Below are 26,022 nucleotides of genomic sequence, written 5' to 3' on the forward strand. Positions count from 1 at the left end.
TCACATGACTAGCAGAGGCACTTATATATCAATACATTGGTAAAAACTTGTGAAGAGTGTTTGTCAAGTAGAGGACAGACATTTGATAGACACACAAAATTTGTCATCAAGCTACTGCGTTTCATCCTAGAGAACAACGTTTTCATGTTTGACGGAAAAATCTTCAAACAATTAAGAGGGACAGTAATGGGGCAACATGTACCCCCACCTATCCTTGTCTCCACTTAGGAAAGTGGGAAATGGACACAGTATATCAAAACCATCTATTGAATGACAACGTTCACTTCTGGCTTAGATATGTAGACAATATCCTTCTAATTTGGGAAGGTAGCTTAGATCTTTTGCATACTTTTGTCCATGAACTTAACGACTCCAACATACATTTGACTCTACAATTTAGCCTTTCTGTAATTTCTTATCTAGATGTAAAAATAATAAAATATTTTTTTTTTCTAGTTACAGAGAACTATAGGAAGGGAACCGCCACTAATAGTCTTTTGATGGCATCTAGCCACCATCACACTCATATGATAAAGGGAATTCCAAAAGGTCAATTCCTACGACTCCGCCGCAACTGCTCTTCTAAAGAGAGATATGATAAACATGCTAAAGAAATGCAAGAGAGATTTCTGGCTAGAGGATACTCTAAGAGTAGTACTTTCAGAGCTAGGGTTGAGGTTAGAAGAGAGAACAGAGATGACCTTTTTTAAAAGGTCAAGAAATCCCCCATTAGACGAATAACCAACTATAACTGTCATTGGAACAGTCTAAATTGTATTCTCAAAAAACACTGGCCTATCATGACAATTGATACCAACATAGCAAATGAAGTAGGCAAATACCCTAATCTAACTGCAAAAAGGACTCCAAACCAACGTGGCAAACTAGTCAGAAATCAGTTTATCCCCACTCCCTCTAAAAGGTAATTGTTTAAAAAGTCATCTTCCCATAGGTAATTTTCCATGTGGGAAATGTGTCACCTGTGACTTTATGAAAAGAACAAAAACCTTTACAGGTTATGGCTTGAGACAGTGAAGACATAAGTGTTACAGTCTACACTAGGATGGAGCACTTTGAATCACGAGTATGGCACTCTTTCTCCTGACTGTGATTATCTAATGACTCTTGTATCCCGCACTGTGGAGGGTTGCTAATTCCTTGAAAGTAACCTTTTTATGTTGAGAACTTTGCTTACAACTTTATTGTTCCTTGTCTGCAACTAACAGCATGTGTATTTGTCTAATAATGCTTGATGTATTCTAAGCTTGCTTATGCTTCTGGCTCTATATGTATGAGCACTTTGCCTTCATCCTGTATTAGCCTGAGTCTATAACATTTAGGATGGCACGTTTCACTTAGATCCCTATTAATCTTACTGCCAAGGATTTTTCCTCCCTGGTCTTTACCAAGGGGGTTCTGTGTGCAGCTGGGGTGTAGTGGCTTTGTTGTATCCTACTGTTAACTCGCTACCGATGTAATGAGATATACTGTGTGTATGTATGTGTATATATATATATATATATATATATATATATATATATACACACACACACACACATATATATATATATATATATATATATATATATATATATATATATATATATATATATATATATATATAAATAAAATATACACACACACACAAACATTGCATTGTTTTCTGCTATTTGACTGCAAAGGGCTCCAATGCACATACACATATATCTATGTGTTAAACTGTATATTTGCTGTACATATTTCACATTCCAGTGTTCTTCACTTACAAGATGTTATTTTTTTTCTTAAATAAATGTTACTAGTATTTAATAATAAAAAGTGCATTATTGCACGATGCACAATGCATATTTTACATTCCTATGTTCTTCACATAGAAAATAAAGTACTTTTTTATTATTAAATAAATATTTCTATATATATTTGATACTGATCATGTAAAATATATCTATAGGAATAGATATGCAGGTATAGGTGTATACACATATATACAGAAATATGTATTTAAAAATAAAATTATCCTGTAATTGAAGAACATTGGAATGTGAAATATGTACAGTAAATATACAGTAAAACACATAAATACATATGTACACACACATATCTATACACACACACACAAACACATACATATTTTAGACATGTATATGTATGTATCTAAATGTTAAAGTCCTTTGCATGCCTTTTTTTCTAACACCTCAGACCTCACATCTTTGAGACCTTATCTTTTTATTGCAATTTTTTTAAAAATAATTTTTATATCAGACAGTGTTATGAGTAACTGTACTTTTAAATGTATTTTTGATGTTTTTTTTGTGCAACTTTTTATTCGAGCATAACAGTTAACCAGAGCTCTTAAGTTGCGCTAACCTGACGTACATTAAATTCAACTGCGCTCGAGCAAACATGTTTACTTCTTTTATTATTATCTTATTATTATTATCAGGTATTTATAAAGCGCCACTAGATTACACAGCGCTATACAAGTAACAACAAAGTACAAGTAACAAACAAGTACAGTAGGTGTACAATACAGTTGTAGGAGCAATAATTAAGATATACAAAAGGAGAGGAATGCCCTGCCCTTGAGCACAATCAGTAGTAGTTCACTTTAAATACAAAGTGTCCTACAGGTAGAGAGGCTCTCAAGCTTACAATCTAAAGGAGAGGGAATGGCACAGAAGGTAAGGGAGAAGGGAAAACATAATTTATGTAAGAACTTACCTGATAAATTAATTTGTTTCATATTGGCAAGAGTCCATGAGCTAGTGACGTATGGGATATACATTCCTACCAGGAGGGGCAAAGTTTCCCAAACCTCAAAATGCCTATAAATACACCCCTCACCACACCCACAATTCAGTTTAACGAATAGCCAAGAAGTGGGGTGATAAGAAAGGAGCGAAAGCATCAAACAAGGAATTGGAATAATTGTGCTTTATACAAAAAAATCATAACCACCACAAAAAAGGGTGGGCCTCATGGACTCTTGCCAATATGAAAGAAATGAATTTATCAGGTAAGTTCTTATATAAATTATGTTTTCTTTCATGTAATTGGCAAGAGTCCATGAGCTAGTGACGTATGGAATAGCAGATACCCAAGATGTGGAACTTCCATGCAAGAGTCACTAGAGAGGGAGGGATAAAATAAAGACAGCCAATTCCGCTGAAAAAACAATCCACAACCCAAATCAAAAAGTTTTAATCTCATAATGAAAAAAACTGAAATTATAAGCAGAAGAATCAAACTGAAACAGCTGCCTGAAGTACTTTTCTACCAAAAACTGCTTCTGAGGAAGAAAAAAACATAAAAATTGTAGAATTTAGTAAAAGTATGCAAAGAAGACCAAGTTGCTGCTTTGCAAATCTGATCAACAGAAGCTTCATTCTTAAAAGCCCAGGAAGTAGAAACTGACCTAGTAGAATGAGCCATAATCCTCTGAGGAGGGGATTTACCCGACTCCACATAAGCATGATGAATCAAAAGCTTTAACCAAGACGCCAAAGAAATGGCAGAAGCCTTCTGACCTTTCCTAGAACCAGAAAAGATAAATAGACTAGAAGTCTTTCTGAAATCTTTAGTAGCTTCAACATAATATTTCAAAGCTCTTACTATATCTAAAGAATGTAAAGATCTCTCCAGAGAATTCTTAGGATTAGGACACAATGAAGGGACAACAATTTCTCTACTAATGTTGTTAGAATTCACAACTTTAGGTAAAAATTTAAATGAAGTTCGCCAAACCGCCTTATCCTGATGAAAAATCAGAAAAGGAGACTCACAAGAAAGAGCAGATAACTCAGAAACTCTTCTAGGAGAAGAGATGGCCAAAAGGAACAAAACTTTCCAAGAAAGTCATTTAATGTCCAGAGAATGCATAGGCTCAAACAGAGGAGCCTGTAAAGCCCTCAAAACCAAATTAAGACTCCAAGGAGGAGAGATTGACTTAATGACAGACTTGATATGAACCAAAGCCTGTACAAAACAATGAATATCAGGAAGATTTGCAATTTTTCTGTGAAACAGAACAGAAAGAGCAGAGATTTGTCCTTTCAAGGAACTTGCAGACAAACCCTTATCCAAACCATCCTGAAGAAACTGTAAAATTTTAGGAATTCTAAAAGAATGCCAAGAGAATCTATGAGAAGAACACCAAGAAATGTAAGTCTTCCAAACTCTGTAATAAATCTTTCTAGACACAGATTTACAAGCCTGTAACATAGTATTAATCACGGAGTCAGAGAAACCTCTATGACTAAGTATTAAGCGTTCAATCTCCATACCTTCAAATTTAATGATTTGAGATCCTGATGGAAAAAAGGGCCTTGAGATAGAAGGTCTGGCCTTAACGGAAGTGTTCAAGGTTGGCAACTGGCCATCCGAACGAGATCCGCATACCAAAACCTGTGTGGCCATGCTGGAGCCACCAGCAGTACAAACGAAGGCTCCATTAGGATTTTGGAAATAACTTTAGGAAGAAGAACTAGAGGCGGAAAGATATAAGCAGGTTGATAATTCCAAGGAAGTGAAAACGCATCCACCACTTCCGCCTGAGGATCCCTGGATCTGGACAGATACCTGGGAAGTTTCTTGTTTAGATGAGAAGCCATCAGATCTATTTCTGGAAGTCCCCAGATTTGAACAATCTGAAGAAATACCTCTGGGTGAAGAGACCATTCGCCCAGATGTAACGTCTGGCGACTGAGATAATCCGCTTCCCAATTGTCTATACCTGGAATGTGAACCGCAGAGATTAGACAGGAGCTGGATTCCGCCCATACAAGTATCAGAGATACTTCTTTCATAGCCTGAGGACTGTGAGACCCACCTTGATGATTGACATACGCAACGGTTGCGACATTTGAAAGCAAATAAACGATTCTCTCTTCAGAAGAGGCCAGAACTGAAGAGTTCTGAAAATCGCACGGAGTTCCAAAAATGTTGATTGGTAATCTCGCCTCCTGAGATTCCCAAACCCCCTGCGCTGTCAGAGATCCCCATACAGCTCCCCAACGTGAAAGACTCGCATCTGTTGAGATCACAGTCCAGATTGGACGAACAAAGGAGGCCCCTTGAACTAAACGATGGTGATCCAACCACCAAGTCAGAGAAGATCGAACATTGGGATTTAAGGATATTAATTGTGATATCTGTGTATAATCCCTGCACCATTGGTTCAGCATACAAAGCTGGAGAGTTCTCATGTGAAAACGAGCAAAGGGGATCGCGTACGATGCAGCAGTCATGAGACCTAGAATTTCCATGCACAAAGGTACCGAAGGGAATGATTGAGACTGAAGGTTTCGACAAGCTGAAACCAATTTCAGACGTCTCTTTTCTTTTAGAGACAAAGTCATGAACACTGAATCTATTTGTAAACCCAAAAAGGTTACCCTTGTCTGAGGAATCAAGGAACTCTTTGGTAAATTGATCCTCCAACCATGTCTTTGAAGAAACAACACAATTTGATTCTGCAGAATGTAAAGACTGAGCAAGTACCAAGATATCGTCCAAATAAGGAAATACCGCAATACCCTGCTCTCTGATTACAGAGAGAAGGGCACCGAGAACCTTTGAAAAGATCCTTGGAGCTGTTGCTAGGCCAAAAGGAAGAGCAACAAACTGAAAATGCTTGTCTAGAAAAGAGAATCTCAGGAACTGATAGTGGTCCGGATGAATTGGAATATGAATATATGCATCCTGTAAGTCTATTGTAGACATATAATGCCCTTGCTAAACAAAAGGCAGAATAGTCCTTATATAGTCACCATTTTGAATGTTGGTATCCTTACATAACGATTCAATATTTTTAGATCCAGAACTGGTCTGAAAGAATTCTCTTTCTTTGGTACAATGAACAGATTTGAATAAAACCCCAGGCCCTGTTCCAGAACTGGAACTGGCACAATTACCCCAGCTGACTCCAGGTCTGAAACACATTTCAGAAACGCCTGAGCCTTTACTGGGTTTACTGGAATGCGTGAGAGAAAAACTCTTCTCACAGGCGGTCTTACCTTGAAACCTATTCTGTACCCTTGAGAAACAATGTTCTGAATCCAAAGATTTTGAATCGAATTGATCCAAACATCTTTGAAAAAACGTAAACCTGCCCCCTACCAGCTGTGCTGGAATGAGGGCCGCACCTTCATGCTGACTTAGGAGCTGGTTTTGATTTTCTAAAAGGCTTGGATTTATTCCAGACTGGAGAAGGTTTCCAAACGGAAACTGTTCCTTCAGCATGTTGAAGAAGTTTAACAATGCTATAAGCATTATGGTCTGACACTTGTTGCGCTAAAGCCTCCAACCAGAAGGTGGAAGCCGCAGCAACATCAGCCAAAGAAATAGCAGGTCTAAGAAGATTACCTGAACATAAATAAGCCTTCCTTAGAAAGGATTCAAGCTTCCTATCTAAAAGATCCTTAAAAGAAGTACTATCTGCCGTAGGAATAGTAGTACGTTTAGCAAGAGTAGAGATAGCCCCATCAACTTTGGAGATTTTTTCCCAAAACTCTAATCTATCAGACGGCAAAGGGTACAATTTCTTAAACCTTGGAGAAGGAGTAAATGAAGTACCCAGACTATTCCATTCCCTAGAAATTACTTCTGAAATAGCATCAGGAACTGGAAAAACTTCTGGAATAACTACATGAGGTTTAAAAACCGAATTTAAACGCTTATTAGTTTTAATATCAAGAGGACTAGACTCCTCCATATCTAATGCAATCAACACTTCTTTCAGTAAAGAACTCCATCTTAAACAAATATGAAGATTTATCAGTGTCAATATCTGAGGCAGAATCTTCTGAACCAGATAGATCCTCATCAGAGATAGATAAGTCAGAAAGATGGCGGTCATTTAAAAATTCATCTGAAATATGAGAAGTTTTAAAAGAGCTTTTACGTTTACTAGAAGGAGGTATAACAGACAGAGCCTTCCGAATAGAATTAGAAACAAATTCTTTTACATTAACAGGAACATCCTGAACATTAGATGTTGAAGGAACAACAACAACAGGTAATGAATTATTACTAATGGAAATATTATCCACGTTTGATAGTTTATCATGACAACTAACACAAACTACAGCCGGAGGAACAGTTACCAAAACTTTACAACAAATGCACTTAGCTTTGGTAGAACCAACATCAGGCAGCGTCTTTCCAGAAGTAGATTCTGATCCAGGGTCAGGTAGTGACATCTTGCAATATGTAATAGAAAAAACAACATATAAAGCAAAATTATCAAATTCCTTAAATGACAGTTTCAGGAATGGGAAAAAATGCAAAACAAAACAAGCCTCTAGAAACCAGAAGCAACTAAAAGTGAGACTGAAATAATGTGAAAAAAACTGGCGCCAAGTATGACGCCCATATTTTTTGGCACCAAAAAACGTATGCAACAAACACGAGTCAAAAATGACGCAACTACGTGAAAAGTTCCGGCGTCAACTACGACGCTGGAAATGACGTCATTCTCGCGCCAAATATGACGCAATAAATTTTAGCATTTTCTGCACCCGCGAGCCTAACAGCCCGCAATTTAGAAGAAAAAAGTCAATTGAAAATTTTAAGGTAAGAAAAAAATTTAATTCATATGCATTTTCCCAAAAAATGAAACTGACAGTCTGAAAGAAGGAACACTGATAGACCTGAATCATGGCAAATATAAGATTAAAACATATATTTAGAACTTTACATATAAAGTGCCAAACTATAGCTTAGAGTGTCATAAATAAAATAAGACTTACTTACCCTAAGACACTCATCTACATATAGTAGATAGCCAAACCAGTACTGAAACGAGAATCAGTAGAGGTAATGGTATATAAGAGTATATCTTCGATCTGAAAAGGGAGGTAGGAGAAGAAATCTCTACGACCGATAACAGAGAACCTATGAAATAGATCCCCTAGAGGAAGACCATGGCATTCAAATAGGCAATACTCTCTTCACATCCCTCTGACATTCACTGCACTCTGAGAGGAAAACCGGACTTCAGCCTGCTGCGAAGCGCATATCAACGTAGAAATCTAGCACAAACTTACTTCACCACCTCCATGGGAGGCAAAGTTTGTAAAACTGAATTGTGGGTGTGGTGAGGGGTGTATTTATAGGCATTTTGAGGTTTGGGAAACTTTGCCCCTCCTGGTAGGAATGTATATCCCATACGTGACTAGCTCATGGACTCTTGCCAATTACATGAAAGAAATATGTCTGATATAAGGCAGTGTAAACTGAGAGTAAGTGAAATGTGTGGTGAGTGAGCAAATGAGGATTGGGAAAGTGTAACAGAATATGGTAAAGTGTCAGTACGGAGTCTGTGAGTATGAAGTAGTGTCTCTATCCTGGTTTATTAGTGACAGCTGCACCTAATTGCTGTTAGGAGGTGCTTATATATTAAGGTAAGCACCAGGGTGGGAGGTGGAAAGGGGATTGTAGGGCTAGTGCGTGCAGGGCTGGGATACTGGTGATAGAATATAGGCTTTAAAGTTGCTTGCTTGCAGGGCTGGGACACTGGTGATAGAATGTAGGCTTTAAAGTAGCTTGCTTGCAGGGCTGGGATACTGGTGATAGAATGTAGGCTTTAAACTTATAACTTGTAATATACTGTACATTTGCTACTTTTAATTAATGCAAACAGGCACAATAAACTGTTAGCGCGCCACTCGTAAACTGGCCCTATAACGCCAAACGTATATGGGCACCTATCACACCAATATGAGCTTGTGGGACATCCCATTCCAAAAACATAAGCATTAATATAGAATTGGCCGCCCTATGCAGCTATAACAGCTGCCACTGTTCTTTGAAGGCTTTCCAGAAGTTATTGGAGTCCTTCTGTGGGAATTTGTGTCCATTTAGCTGAAAGAGCATTTCTGAGGTCAGTCACTTATGTTGCACGAGAAGGTCTGACTTAATCGGCATTACTATTCATCCTAAAGGTGTTCAGTGGAGTTGAGGTCATGGCTCTGTGCAGGCCACTCAAGTTCTTCCACACCAAACTTGTCAACCCATGTCTTCATTGACCTTGCTTTCTGCACAGGAGCACAGCCATGCTGGAACAGGGAAGGGTTTTTCCCAAATTATTGCCACAAAGTTAGAAGCACCTAAATATCCGTGTATCCTGTAGCATTATGATGATCCTTCATTGGAATTAAGGGGCTAAGCCCAAACCCTGAAAAAGGGCCCAGACCATTATCCCTCCACCACCAAATTTTACAGTAGCCACTATGCATTTTGGCAAGTAGCAATTTCCTGGCATGCGCCACACCCAGATTCTTCCATCAAACTGCCAGATAGTGAAATCTGATCCATCACTAAAGAGAACACATTTCCACTGCTCCAGAGTCCAGCGACGGTGTGTTTTACACCATGCCAGCTGCTGCTTAGCATTGCACATGTTGATGTAAGGGTTGTGTACAGCTGCTTGATTATGGAAACACATTTCTTGAAGTTCCCAATGTTCAGTTCTAGACTTAACTCAAAAAAATACTTGACCAATTTTCTAAAAAAAAAAAAACTTTCAGCATTTTTTAGGCACTGGATATGCCCCCAAACAATCCAAGTTACAAAGAAATTTGTTTACACAGTGTAAAGTTTATGCACCTGAAAAAGGGTTTAACACTGAACTATTCTTATTTACTTATTTGTTGCAAAGCAGGGAGCAGTGTGATTTTGGTGAAATATTACGTTGGGGGAACATATTCCTAAAGTAGAAATTAAATCCCAATTTTAGAAGGATAGCGGCTGCATGTTCAACATATCTGTTACACTAATTAATGATGAAATAATTAGACTAAGTGATGAAAGATTATATTATGTTAAAGAACCAGTTTGGCTATTTTAATCAGAGTGAAATGTTTACAGATACAGCAACATTACAAATACCTGTAAGGGATAATCCACAGGAAACTCCACCAGAATCTCAATTTCTTTCAGGTCGAAAGGCTAATAGAGACATAAATACAAAAATTAGTTTATGATCCTGGTGATTAGCAGGGATAAGAAAAACCAGATGGTGGACTAGGGCTGACCTCTCTTACAGACTTTAAAATGCTATGATCAGAGTTTCATCAGAATACTGCCATTGCTAGGATAGAAATGAAACTGTATGTTGTCAGTACCCCCTTCAATTTATACAGTTATGATCATTTGAATTATTGCAACAAACCTTTTAAATATGTATCTTAGTTTTTCCACCAGGGGATAATTTTGCCATAGGTATTGCATACTTATAGGGCTTGCCCTTTTTTTAATGTCCAGATACAGATTCAGCTAAATTGAACATGCCAAGCGTGAAAATGTCCCAGGTAAAGTCTGCAACAGGGAATGTGCCAGATAACAGTAAAATGTAGCAAGTAATGTATACTACTGTGTAAAAGGCATCAGACCATCTACCTTCAATCTCTCGCTATCTTTATTTGAAAAAGCAGGAATCTAAGCTTAGGAGCCGGACCAATAAACCCATTTTTGGTTCAGACACTGGGTAGCACTTGCTGATTGGTGCCTCCTGCTTTTTCAAATTAGGATAGCGAGAGAACGAAGAAAAATTGATAATTGCTTAAAATTGCATGAATCATGAAAGAAAGAAAATTAGGTTTAGTATCCCTTTAAATGTATGATCTGTTTTTGTTCATTGAAACCACCCAATTGTTTTCCTTTCTCTCAGAGGGTCCTGTTTAGCTTGTGCTTTGCACATGCTTAAAAAAATATAATTGTCAAGACTGAAATATGCATGAGTGCATTTCATTTTTTAATATAAGCATTTTTGCATTATATATCTATTAACAAAAATGTTCCTATGCACCAGCATTCAAACAACACACCTGCGGTGGTTTGTACAATGCAAACTAAATAATTACTGACACAATACTTGCCACTGCTTGTTCTCTAAGCTGGCACAGTATGTGTATTAGGGTGTATACGATATGCACAGCATATGTACATATTGCAAAAATGCTTCTGTTCAAAACTGAAATGCACTTTAACATTTTTGACTATTATGTGCCCTTAAGAATGCCAAACGTACAAACACATGACTTAAAAATATAACTTTTAAGACATATGTAAGAAGCAACATTTCCCCCCAAACTTACCCAGTCTGGATCTGTGGGCTCTACAGTAAATCTGTAATATGTAACCTCTTTATCTTCTCTCTCCTGAACAATAAGCTTATCCTTTGGAATCCTTTTCATCAGTTTGGTAATTTCTTTCTCTCTCAGCTGTCTTGTGATTTCTGGTGTTATATCAGAAATTTTGATCTCTTCTGGGACAAAACAAGGACGTATCTCCTGACTTCTACCTTCCATTTTTTTTTCAGGCTGCTTCTTATTTGGAAGATTGTCATCATTCAGAGGTGGATCCGTTGAACCATGCCAAAACCTGCAATTTCTCTCCAATGCACAGTAACCGGCTAAAAAGTAACGGCACAATTTTCTGGGACGGTATTGGTATTTCTGCTGTTGAGGTTGCGATTGCTTTTTCTCTAGCCCTGAATCTACCTCTCTTGTACTGGAAGATGCGGATATATCTGTGATGTTGCCCTGCTTATGATTTACAACTGAAATTGTTGGGTTATGACTTCTGTAGCTTGAAGGATTGTCTATGTATTGGTGAAGAAACCTGCATCTCTTTCCAAACTGGCAGTATTGTCCTTGGGAAAAAAATTTGCACAGGCGACGAGACTGCTGTGTGCGAGTATCTTTGCAGATTTGTACAGTCTCGATCATAGTGGGGAGGTCTGCTACGTGTTCTTGACTTTCAGCCATGGTAATCTAGACAAAGATGAGGATAGTAGTGTTCTAAAAATTATGGTTAACATCAGCATCTTATTGTTAAAGGGACATGAAACCCAAAATGTTTTTTACATGTACAGATAGAGGAAACAATTTTAACCTTTTGAGTGCTAAGCACTTTCCCACCTGGGTGTTAATATTTTCTACGTTTTTTTTATTTTTTTAATTTTTGAAGAAAAAAAAAGTTTAACTTTTTTTTTTTACACAGACCCCCAAGACTTACACTGCTTGAAAGGTTAGGCGATTACCTTTCCAACAGAGAGTCTTGGGGGGTCTGTAGCTGCTTAGATGCCTGAGATACAGCAGCATGCCCCCCTCCTCCTATACTTAACATTGTTAAGTATAAATAAAGTTGCGTGACGTCACCACGCATCACGTGAAGCCCCGATGATGCCCGTCACTCTACAGGCATGATCGCCGGGTAGGAGCGGTTAGGAGCCCCCAGATATCCCTCAAGGTGGGAGAGTGCTCATGACGGCTCTGAGCCGTCATTAGCACCAGAGTGAGAAACTCTGTGACGGCTCAGAGCCGTCATTAGCACTCAAAGGGTTAAACAACTTTCCAATGTATTTCTATTATTTAATTTCTTTCATTCTCTTTGTATCCTTTGTTGAAGTAGCAGTAATGCATTACTGGGAGATAGCTGAAAGCCAATGACAAGAGGCATATATGTTTAGCCACCAATCATCAGCTTCTGAGCCTACCTAGGTATACTTTTTTCAACAAAGGTTACAAAGATTCAAAACAAATTTGATTATAGAAATACATTTGAAAGTTATTTAAAATGACGTGTTCTATCTATATCATGAAACAAAAAAACATGTACTTCATGTCTCTTTAAATCAACGAGTTGGCAAAAAAACTAGCATAAATGATTTATATATACACACATATACACATACATTTTTATATATATATATATATATATATATATATATATATATATATATATATATATATATATACACATACACACACACACACTTTTATTGGACTAACTATACATTTTTATAAGTAGACAAGCTTTTGGAAGAATACCTTCCTTTCTCAAGTCTGAAGCAATACTTGAGAAAGGAAGGAATTCTTTTATGAAAGCATGTCTTCTTCTAAAAATGTATAGTTAGTCCAATAAAAAAGTTATTTTGGTATTTAAATCACTGAACTAACATGGCTACTCCAAAAAAAATAAAAAATACAAATTATACATATATATATATATATATATATATATATATATATATATATATATATATATATATATATATATATATATATATATATATATATACACACATATACAGTGGATATAAAAAGTCTACACACCCCTGTTAAAATGTCAGGTTTCTGTGATGTAAAAAAATGAGACAAATATAAATCATTTCAGAACTTTGCCCCCCTTTAATGTGACCTATAAACTGTACAACTCAATTGAAAAACAAACTGAAATCTTTTAGGTAAAGGAAAATAAAAATAAAAAACTAAAATAATATGGTTGCATAAGTGTGAACACCCTTAAACTAATACTTTATTGAAGCACCTTTTGATTTTATTACAGCACTCAGTCTTTTTGGGTATGAGTTTTTCAGCATGGCACATCTTGACTTGGCAAGATTTGCCCACTCTTCTTTGCAAAAACACTCTAAATCTGTCAGAATGCGAGGGCATCTCCTGTGCACAGCCCTCTTCAGATCACCCCACAGATTTTGAATTGGATTCAGGTCTGGGTTCTGGCTGGGCCATCCCAAAACTTTAATCTCCTTCGAGTTAAGCCATTCCTTTGTTGATTTGGATGTATGCTTTGGGTCGTTGTCATGCTGAAAGATGAAGTTCCTCTTCATGTTCAGCTTTCTAGGAGAAGCCTGAATGTTTTGTGCCAATATTGACTGGTATTTGGAACTGTTCATTATTCCCTCTACCTTGACTAAGGCCCCAGTTCCAGCTGAAGAAAAACAGCCCCAAAGCATGATGCTGACACCACCATGCTTCACTGTGGGTATGGTGTTCTTTTGGTGATATGCAGTGTTGTTTTTGCGCCAAACATATCTTTTGGAATTATGGCCAAAAAGTTCAACTTTGGTTTCATCAGACCATAACACCTTTTGCAACATGCTTTTGGGAAACTTCAGATGTGTTTTTGCAAAATTTAGCAGGGCTTGGATTTTTTTCTTGTAAGAAAAGGCTTCTGTCTTGCCACTCTACCCCATAGCCCAGACATATGAAGAATACGGGCGATTGTTGTCACATGTACCACACAGCCAGTACTTGCCAGATATTCCTGCAGCTCCTTTAATGTTGCTGTAGGCCTCTTGGCAGCCACGAAGACCAGTTTTCATCTCGTCTTTTCATCAATTTTGGAGGGACATCCAGTTCTTGGTAATGTCACTGTTGCACCATATTGTCTTCACTTGATGATGACTGTCTTCACTGTGTTCCATGGTATATCTAATGCCTTGGAAATTCTTTTGTACCCTTCTCCTGACTGATACCTTTTTAACAATGAGATCCCTCTGATGTTTTAGAAGCTCTCTGCGGACCATGGCTTTTGCTGTAGGATGCGACTAACAAAATGTCAGGAAAGACCTACAAGAACATTTATTTGAACTTTATTTGGGGTTAATCAGAGGCACTTTAAATGATGACAGGTGTGTACTGACTCCTATTTAAAGGGACAGTCTACCATAGAATTGTTATTGTTTTAAAAGATAGATAATCCCTTTATTACCCATTCCCCAGTTTTGCATAACCAACTCAGTTATATTAATATACTTTTTACCTCTGTGATTACCTTGTATCTAGGAACCTTCTTCCAGCCCCCTGATCACATGACTGTGACTGTTTATTATCTATTGTCTTGCATTTAGCATTGTGTTGTGCTAAATCTTAAATAACCCCCTGTGCCTGAACACAGTGTTATCTATATGGCCCACGTGTACTTTCTGTCTCTTTGTGTTGAAAAGAGATTTAAACAGCAGGTGATAAGAGGCAGCCCTCAAAGGCTTAGACATTAGCATATGAACCTACCTATGTTTAGTTTAAACTAAGAATACCAAGAGAAAAAAGCAAATTTGATGATAAAAGTAAATTGGAAAGTTGATTAAAATTAAAAGTCCTATCTGAATAATGAAAGTTTAATTTATACTAGACTGTCCCTTTAACATGATTTTGAATGTGATTGCTTAATTCTGAACACAGCTACATCCCCAGTTATAAAAGGGTGTTCACACTTATGCAACCATATTATTTTATTTTTTTATTTTTATTTCCCTTTACCTAAAAGATTTCAGTTTGTTTTTCAATTGAATTGTACAGTTTATAGGTCACATTAAAGGTGGAAAAAGTTCTGAAATTATTATTTTTTACATCACAGAAAGGAAGGGGTGAATGCCCCGAAACGTCACTGCCGAATAAATAATTTGTTGTGCTTAAATCCAGTGAGTGCTTATCCTTGTCCAGATTATATATATATATATATATATATATATATATATATACACACACACACACACACACATACATACATACACACATATATATATATATATATATATATATATATATATATATATAGATATATATAAACACAAGTAATGTTACAAGTTATGAAATAAAAAAAGGAAGCACACCTATGACTCACGTTAAAAGTATAAGATTTATTTCAGAGAGGCCCCTGTATTAGGCAGACATTTACAAGATATATTATCAATTCAAGAATGTAAAGTGTGTTTCCAGGAGCAAAAACCTGTGTACCGTATTTGTCCAAGAAGTCAGGAAGATTGTTCCAATTCCGTTACCGACTGCTGTGGTCCGCTTTTTTACACCAATAGCTTCAGTTAATGTTGTAATCCTTTGGGACCTCTGGTAATCTCACGCTTTGCATGCAATTTATAAAATTACATTTAAACTTCCACACAAAAAAATAAGGCCCGGCTTCCAAACATAACGGGTGGAGATGAGGAGACTGAATTATTTCTTAAAGAACTAGGACAAGAGAGCAGAACAAATGATTATACTCTATCTGAATGGTCTAGCGCAGATTCTAATTTAAATCTGTCTAATATCAGCTTATATGCAGAATGTAAATATATCCAACCCTGTAATCTGAAAAGGCTCTCTATCTTCTACCCAGTCACTGAACAATAGGAATTTATCTCACTGTTCAATAAACTGGTTTGCAAAAATTTGGAAAAACTCTTTCAAGAAATAAACATTAACAATTTAAATTTTAAGAACAATCTTAGCCCAGATGAAAGAACAGCGTTAAAAACTTGACTAAACACACAAATATAATGTTTAGAGCAGTTGACAAGGGTGGAATATTGGTGATTCAAAATAAATCAGATTACCTTCCGAAGAATTTAGATTGCTTGATGACTTGGAAACCTATCAAACTAACATTTCATTCAACCATAATTTACAAAAAGGAACTCTGAGTTCCTTAGTTTGGCTAAAAAGAATGGAATTCTAAATACTTCTGAATTCAATTTTGTTTATGAACCATTTCCCAAGATAGTGCGTTTCTATCATCTATCTAAAATCCATAAGGACCCAAGTTAATCCCCCTGGAAGAGCTATTGTCTCTGTGATTGGGTCCCTATGCGATAATCTCTCTAAGTATATTGATCATTATTTACAACCGTTAGTGGTGAAGACAACAGCTTATTTGAGGAGATAGATTGGAAACATTATTTTAGATGGATTACTTGTGAAGTAACTGGGTTGTATACAAGCATCCCCCATACTAAAGAGTTAGCAGCGGTAAAGCAAGAACTCAAATTCCGACCTAAGTGATATCCAGATCACATTTTTAATAGAAGGAATGCGCTTTAACTTAAAACGTAACTATTTTCTCTAAGAAAAAATATTTTACAATCAAATAAGAGGCCCAGCGATGGGGACCACACTTGCCTCATCCTATGCTAATTTGTATATGCCTCTTGAAAAACAACACATTTGGTACAATAATCCTTTCAGGAATACCCTGTTCACTTATCATCACTATATTGATGATATAATTTGGAAGGGAGAAACCGAAAAAAAATTGAAGAATTTGTTGAATACATTAATCAGAACGATTATAATTTAAAATTCACTATGAACTCTTCTCCTACATCAATAGAATTTTTAGATTTAGCATTTTACCATAATTTGATAGATAATAAAGTAGCTGTAAAGAATTAAAGAAAAAGTACAGATAGGAATAGTTTTCTCAGAGCAGATAGCAGCCATTTGACCAAAAATATACTATTTGGCCTAATCCAGCGAATTAAAAGAAAATGCACTAGAGATGAGGACTTTCAGAGAGAAGTGGTTTTATTGAAGGATAGATTTATTACAAACGGGCATGATAAGAATGAATTTAATGAAACCATACAGAAGGTGATTCCGAGAAGCCGAGCAGATTTACTTAGAGTAAAACAAAATAGAAAATCTGATAGAATCAAAGATGGAAGCCCAAGTTTATCTCTACATATAGCATATAGGGCTAGATTACAAGTGGAGCGCTAAGTTACCTTCTTATACGCATATTAACACATAAATATATATGTATTTGAGCATATACATATATATTTACAAATGTCTCTGACGGCATCAGAACGAAGCTCTCATTGGGGCCTATGGAAGCATACTCTCCTGAGCGCAATGCTTCCCAGCAATGCAAACGCGAGCTCACATTGCTGTTAACTTCTAATACTAGCGCACATTAGCGTGCATTAGTATTACACAGTGGCGCGCAAATATCACTTTCTTGAAAGTGATATTTAGCGCTCCACTTGTAATCTTGCCCATAATGTGAAACACCAAAATATACGCCAAATCTTCCAGAGACATTGGAAGATTTTAAAATTCATCTTAAGGAACGCATTGTTGATAAACCAGACGTGATTTTCAGGGGGAAAAAAGCCTCTAAAAAACACTTTAGCTCCAACTAAACTCAGATCTAAAACGGAAAGGCCACCATCTATTTGGTAAAGAAAGAAATCGGGACTTTTTAAATTTAAGAAAAAGCAGTGTTGTCTATGTCCCTACATTGATTAAAATAGGAATAATGCTTATTCTACCAACTTTAATGGCACCAAACAGTTCACGTTGGAAGACAGGTGCACATGTGACAGTAAATATGTTGTTTATGAAATTAAGTGTAGATGCGATTTAATCCACCTTGGAAGAACCAAACATAAAATAAGGGTACAGTGTATATGAGCATCTTATATGCAAATCTTTTGATAAACACAGTTTGTCAGACAATTTTAGGGCACAACATCACAGTGAACCAGAAGGTTTAGAAATTAAGATAGTAGAGTCAGTAGCACCGAATATTTGGGACACAAATAGACTACTACGTTTAAAGCAAAGGGAGACTTTCTGGATTAGAGAAATTGAATCCCTGCACCCTAAAGGGTTAAATATAGATCTGGACATTAAGGAGGCGTTTATCCCTTAAGTGGTTGATATTTGATCTGAATTTAGTTGATATGGAGGAATTAACATCCAGTAACAGCGTATATTTCAGTCCTTATGACTCCGAGGTGTACATCCTTTCAATGAGCATTTATGGCCTGAGTTAGACATTAGGATATGTGTCTCGAAATAGGGATTTTGAAATCCCAGGATTTACAGACACATATCCCATATTAATAATTAGCTATTGTTTATATACTGGCATAAATTGCATATATTTTAAATGCAGCTCTTGTCTGTGACCCATTGAAAGTTATACTTCATTTGTTGAGCTATTGGGGGATGCACGGTGGTCATGTGATGTAGGCTGGAGACACATAAAAAAGGAAATCTCTGTATTGCTGCATCATCCACTTGAGAAAGCTCCACTGTGACGGAGAGAAACACATAGAGTTTAGCTCCACAGCCTTACATATGAACTTATGTTTGGAAGCCTGGCAAAACTTTTTTTTTTTTTGTGGCAATTTTATGAGTTGCATGAAAACCGTGAGATTACCGGAGGTCCCAAAGGATTACAACATTAAGGGACATTAAAACCAAAATTTTCTTTCATGATTTAGTTAGAACGTACAATTTTAAACAACTTTCAAGCTTACTTGTATTATCTAATTTGCTTCATTCTCTTGGTATCATTTGTTGAAGGGGCAGCAATGCACTACTGGTTTCAAACTGAACACATGGGTGAGCCAATGACAATCAGTATATATATGCAGCCACCAATCAACAGCTAGAACCTAGGTTCTTTGCTGCTCCTGAACTTTCCTAGATAAACATTTATTAAATAAAAGAATAAACTGGAAAGTTGTTTAAAATTGTATGCTCTGTCTAAATCATGAATGTCTAATTATGACTTTACTGTTCCTTTAACCGAAGTCACTGGTGGACAGCAGCAGTCGATGACAGGATTGAACGATCTTCCTGACTTCTGGGACATATACGGTACACAGGAGTTTGCTACTGAAAACACACTTTACACGCTCGAATTGCTAATATATCTTGTGAGTGTCTGCCTAATATAGGGGTCTCTCTGAAATAAATATTATATTTTTAACATGAGTCGTAGGTGCGCTTCTTTGTTTTTTTTCTCAGTGTTTGCACACGTTTAACTGTGACTTTATTTGAAGAAACTGCCTTGCTACAACTCTGATTTAAATACAACCTATTGAAATGTTTGGTCTGGAATAAAGAAACCAAAGCGTTTGTAACTTCTTTACATTTCACCCAATTTTGGGGAATAATGAATGTGTTCATTGACTCCAAGACTACTGGAGGATTTTAGTACCACGCACATTTAAAACATATTTGGGGGTTAGTGTTGGCAACAGTGGTGATTTCTCACTATATCTGTGTGTTTTTTTAGGTACTTGCATGATTTATTGGTTAATTGTTGCCATTGTTAAAAGGTAGCGCTACTTTGTGTTTTTTTGTTTTTTTACTGTTAATGTTACAAATTAACCACTGCAATGTTGAATTAACAAATGATATATCAGAATGAATATATATATATATATATATATATATATATATATACACAGGTGGCCCTCGTTTTACAACGATTCAATTTACACCGTTTCAGAATAACAACCTTTTTTTTCCAGTCCTGTGACTGCTATTGAAAAGAATTGAGAAGCAGTGCATTTATTAAAATAGCCAGTAGGTGGAGCTGTCCGCTTGTGTTGCAGCAAAGCCAAGCAAGCTGAAATTAATCAGTTTAACCAGACCTGAGCTATCAAGCAGATTTCAAAGGAACAAGATCTTCCTGTCTATAAATCAGTCCAGATTGGAATGAATAGAAAGAACTGTTTGCAGAAAAATGCAAGTGAAGTCTGTGTTGCGTGATTATTTTATTAGGTTTATAATGCTGTTTAGCAAATGTTTTTGTTCATTTAACTTAGTTTAATTATATATTCTGTGTTGTGTGATTATTTTATGAGGTTTATAATGCTGTTTAGCATTTAAAGTCTTCATTTAAAAGCTTTAAAAATAAATGTATTAGGTGTTACTTATGACAATTTTGAGAGGGGCCAGGAACCTATCTCCCTCACTTCCCATTGACTTACATTGTAAACTGGGTTTCAATTTACAAAGGTTTCGATTTACAACAATTCCTTCTGGAACCTAACCCCGGCGTAAACTGAGGGCTACCTATATATATATATATATATATATATATATATATATATATATATATATATATATATATATATATATATATATATAATTAAACTTGGATGATTCAGATAGAGCATGTAATTTTAAGGCACTTAAATTCACTTCTATTTTCAAATGTGTTTCGTTCTCTTGGTATCCCTTGTTGAAAAAGTATATGCATATATCCTACACTAGTGGGAGCTAGCTGCCGATTGGTGCCTGCACATATTTGTTTCTTGTGATTGGCTAACTAGGTGTGTTGAGCTAGCTGCCAGTAGTGCAATGCTGTTCCTTCAGCATCAGAGGACCAGTAAATACAGTAGATTTGCAATAATCAACAAATGCATGATAACAAAAAAAAATTCTGACAAATTTCAAAGTTATGTCTATTTCCTACTGCATCAATTGACAGCCATCAGCCAATAAAATGCATACATTCTGTGACTTTTTGCATATGCTCAGTAGGAGCTAGTGACTCAAAAAGTGTAAATATAAAGACTGTGCACATTTTGTTATTGGAAGCAAATTGGAAAGTTGTTTAAAATTGCATGCTCCTATCTCATTTCATGAAAGTTTAATTGTGAATTGAGTACCCCTAAAATAAGATGATGAAGCAAATGTGATAATAAAACTAAATTGGAAAGCTGTTTAAAAAAATAGTATGTTCTATCCAAATCATGAAAGAAAATGTTGTGTTTTTCTTCCCCTTTAACTTCAGAGAACACTGGTACCATTATATTTCTATCCCTATAATATGCAAGCGTATAACTTACAAAAAGAACGAAAATGCAGGGAGTAGCCAGCAGGGGAAGCACAAGGGTAATGTTAAATGGTTTCTCTCTGGAATTCATATACACTGTAAACGGGTATAATCTCTATATATTCTAAAAAATAAAGCTGCATGTAGCATTTAAAGTTTAGCAATACAACTTTATGATCTATTTACGTTAAACTTTAAATAGCAGCACTGATATAGACGTGGTTCAGCACTGTTCATAGTGAAGTTTTTCGTGTGCTTGTTATAAAATATAGCTACCGCATACAACTGTTTTTGTTCAACTCGTGAGTAGTGTCGGTGTATGAATTACAAATATATAAATCTTGCTGTGTATGTAACAATACAATGTAATCTATTAAGTAAAATAAACTGACACATGAGGCCGCCAGGCCCGCCACTAAAATATGAATACGAAAACAATAAGCAATGTCATATACAAAACGTCACACACAAACACATACAGATACGTACATATTACTTATATCAGATGTCCTTTTTTTCCTGCTGTCAAATTTCACTTCGCTCACCTGGATCACGTGATCAAAGCAAACATTGACCTGGTGCCCCGTTACAAACTTCCCCGGCTACATTGATTAAGTCATTTAGTTCCGCATTCGTGAATGTGTAATTCTCGGGTTGAACAAACGTTTCTAGGTTGTATTTTAGAAGCGAAACACCGATGTGGTGTTGATTAAACTGTTTTTTTGTTTGTTTTTTAATCGAGGGTTATAAATGTACAGTATTACTAATTTCTGATAAGATGGTATACAACTTAGGTATGTTTGCCTTTCTAATATAAGTACTCTAGTGTCATCCTATAAAGTTGAGAAACATATATAAATTTTTCTTTAATACATTTTGATATATCACAGTCCCGTTGCATCATGGGAATCTATCTAGGTTATACACTCACTGCCCCTTTCCCCGATTATAGAACTGGAAAATATACACTCACTGTCCACAGTTGCCAAGTCCATTGTAATTAAAGGAACGGAGGTAATGTTATAAACTTTAAAGTACTTCCATTGCAGAATTGAAAATTAAAGGGACACTGAGCCCAATTTTTTTCTTTCGTGATTCAGATTGAGCATGAAATTTTAAGCAACTTTCTAATTTACTCCTATTATCAAATTTTCTTCATTCTCTTGGTATCTTTATTTGAAATGCAGGAATGTAAGTTTAGATGCCGGCCCATTTTTGGTGAACAACCTGGGTTGTTCTTGCTGATTGGTGGATAAATTCATCCACCAATAGAAAAGTGCTGTCCAGAGTTCTGAACCAATAAAAAAAAGCTTAGATGCCTTGTTTTTCAAATAAAGATAGCAAGAGAACAAAGAAAAATTTAAAATAGGAGTAAATTAGAAAGTTGCTTAACCCCTTAATGACCACAGCACTTTTCCATTTTCTGTCCGTTTGGGACCAAGGCTATTTTTAAATTTTTGCGGTGTTTGTGTTTAGCTGTAATTTTCCTCTTACTCATTTACTGTACCCACACATATTATATACCATTTTTCTCGCCATTAAATGGACTTTCTAAAGATACCATTATTTTCATCATATCTTATAATTTACTATAAAAAAAATTATAAAATATGAGGAAAAATTGAAAAAAAAACCACTTTTTCTAACTTTGACCCCCAAAATCTGTTACATATCTACAACCACCAAAAAACACCTATGCTAAATAGTTTCTAAATTTTGTCCTGAGTTTAGAAATACCCAATGTTTACATGTTCTTTGCTTTTTTTGCAAGTTATAGGGCCATAAATACAAGTAGCACTTTGCTATTTCCAAACCATTTTTTTTTTTCAAAATTAGCGCTAGTTACATTAGAACACTGATATCTTTCAGGAATCTCTGAATATCCATTGACATGTATATATTTTTTTTTTAGTAGACAACCCAAAGTATTGATCTAGGCCCATTTTGGTATATTTCATGCCACCATTTCACCGCCAAATGCGATCAAAAAAAATAAATTGTTCACTTTTTCACAAATTTTTTCACAAACTTTAGGTTTCTCACTGAAATTATTTACAAACAGCTTGTGCAATTATGGCACAAATGGTTGTAAATTCTTCTCTGGGATCCCCTTTGTTCAGAAATAGCAGACTTATATGGCTTTGGTGTTGCTTTTTGGTAATTAGAATGCCACTAAATGCCACTGCGCACCACATGTGTATTATGCCCAGCAGTGAAGGGGTTAATTAGGGAGCATGTAGGGAGCTTTTTGGGGTAATTTTAGCTTTATTGTAGTGTAGTAGATAACCCCAAGTATTGATCTAGGCCCATTTTGGTATATTTCATGCCACCATTTCACCGCCAAATGCGATCAAATTAAAAAAAACGTTACATTTTTCACAATTTTAGGTTTCTCACTGAAATAATTTACAAACAGCTTGTGCAGTTATGGCACAAATGGTTGTAAATGCTTCTCTGGGATCCCCTTTGTTCAGAAATAGCAGACATATATGGCTTTGGCGTTGGTTTTTGGTATTTAGAAGGCCGCTAAATGCCGCTGCGCATCACACGTGTATTATGGCTAGCAGTGAAGGAGTTAATTAGGTAGCTTGTAGGGAGCTTGCAGGGTTAATATTAGATTTAGTGTAGAACTCAGCCTCCCACCTGAAACATCAGACCCCCTGATCCCTCCCAAACAGCTTTCTTACCTCCCCCACCCCACAATTGTCACCGCCATTTTAAGTACTGGCAGAAAGTCTGCCAGTACTAAAATAAAAGCTATATTTGTTTGTTGTTGTTTTTTTTTTAAAAGCATATTTACATATGCTGCTGTGTACGATCCCCCCTTAGCCCCCAACCTCACTGTTCTCCCCCAAACAGCTCTATAACCCTCCCACTCTAACTTAATGGGCGCCATCTTGGGTACTGGCAGCTGTCTGCCAGTACCCAGTTTAGAAGAAAAAATGTTTTTTTTTTTAATTTTTTAAACTTTTCTGTAGTGTAGCTTCCCCCCACCCAAAACCAACCCCCCACCCCTCCACGATCTCTTTTTGTGCTTTTGCACAAACAAGATTTGGGAATTTTTTACTAAAAATATTTTCCGTAGTGTAGCGGTTCCCACCCGCTCCCGCCCGCCACCCTCCGTGCACGCGCGTGCGTCCGTGCGCCCCCCCCGATGTATGCAGGCAAGCAGCTCATAAGAGTTAAAGGGAAATTAAACCCACATTTTTCATTCCATGATACATAAAGATCATATAATTTTAAACAACTTTCCAATTTACTTCTATTATCTAATTTGCTTAATTCTCTTTTTATTCTTTGATGAAGGAGCAGCAACGCACTACTGGGAGTTAGCTGAGAGCCAATGAAAAGATGCATATATATTTGCAGCCACCAATCAGCAGCTTCTAAGCCTACCTAGGTATACTTTTCAACAAAGGATACAAAGAGAACTAAACAAAATAGATAATAGAAATAAGTTGTAAAGTTATTTAAAATGGCATGCTCTATCTGAATCATGAAAGAAAAGATTTGGGTTTCATGTCCCTTTCATTGTATTTAAAGTGAAGGTAAAGTTTTCCGTTTTTGTAAGCTGTATTATGTTACCCATCTACTATATAGTAAGATCGCTATTTTTTTTTAAATATTAGTATATATATGATTGTATAACAAACATTTTTTTTATCTATGTTCTCGGCCGGTCTTCGCTCCTCCCTCTATGTTTTTCCGGGTTTTTGACTGTATTACGTACAGAGCGGTCCCACCCGCTCTACACGTACTGGAAAAGCGCGTTCCCGATAGCCAGACAAGTTGCGCATGCGCACACCTCGCCGTACATTCTAATTGCGCCTGCGTGACTCAAATCATTTGTTACCTTAAGCGCAGGCGTCAAGATTTCACAAGATTTCCACTTATAAGGAGGAATTGCGCATGCGCTAATCTTGAACGAGCACGGCTTGGAAGGGAGAGCAAGTTATGCCAACGCATGCGCAGAACGGCAAGCAAGTTTGTGACGTCAAATGATGGCCGCCTAACGTCCAGACGTACTATTGGCTAATTTAAGAACGTGACCGGACTGCCAAAAAACCCCCCCAAAAAACGGGCTGTTTATCTAACGCTTCGAATTGGACAGAAAAAAGGTGATAACTCTGTAAATATTTAGAAATAACAAAAGTGATGACTTAAAGTACCCTTTATTTTATAGCTATTTACATTTAAAATTATCGAACCTTGCAAACTTTACCTTCACTTTAAAGCAAGGATCTCAAAGTACTGGCCTGCGGCCATTTTCGGCATACACACTGGCTAAATGTGGCCCACAATACTGGCCCACTAGGATACCATACAATTTACCTGGTGGGCCGCATGCTGCAGGAAGGAACATGTATTGTGTTTCTGGACAGCTCTATCCATATTCCTGCAGGGAGGAAAATTAATAGAGTTGTCCAGAAACATAATACATGTTCCTTCCTGCACACCCTGCAACATGAGTAACTCATAAGTGTGCAGGAAAACATGGCAGAGGTGGCAACCCTACTTTCACCCCCAATGGGAAGTTAATTTATGCTGCTGTTTCTTGTTACATGACTTTTTATATAGCCAATACTTTATTAAAGTCTATGTGCATTCCATTTTGCCATTTACCCTTATCATTCCATAGAAAGCAGCTATGATCCCACGTAATCTCACTTTCAGAATATGCTACTGTATTTGGGGAGCATATCTGGTAAATATCTATTTTATATATCTCATAGTTTTGTTGCTATAGCACTTTTAACGTTACATCCCATTAACGTCTATGGGCATTCCATTTTGTCATTCACCCATGTCATTCCATAGAGAGCAGCTATAATTCCACTTAATCTCACGCTCCAAATC

At 36.5% G+C, this 26,022-nt stretch overlaps 1 protein-coding gene across 1 annotated transcript in view; it reads right to left on the minus strand.

The window, feature by feature from the left end:
* LOC128663103 (uncharacterized) overlaps positions 1-21,788 on the minus strand; it is a 180,309-nt gene extending 158,521 nt beyond the window's left edge. Inside the window, exons 1-3 of the mRNA XM_053717262.1 lie at positions 21,655-21,788; positions 11,097-11,774; positions 9,889-9,948 (exon numbers count right to left, since the gene is read on the minus strand). Of these exons, the coding sequence (XP_053573237.1) occupies positions 9,889-9,948; positions 11,097-11,768 (732 nt within the window). The 5' untranslated portion in view covers positions 11,769-11,774; positions 21,655-21,788. The remainder of the gene's footprint in view (positions 1-9,888; positions 9,949-11,096; positions 11,775-21,654) is intronic.
* Between the last annotated feature and the right edge of the window lie 4,234 nt (positions 21,789-26,022).

This window comes from Bombina bombina, chromosome 6 (assembly GCF_027579735.1).
Source record: "Bombina bombina isolate aBomBom1 chromosome 6, aBomBom1.pri, whole genome shotgun sequence".
NCBI classification, from domain to species: Eukaryota; Metazoa; Chordata; class Amphibia; order Anura; family Bombinatoridae; genus Bombina; species Bombina bombina.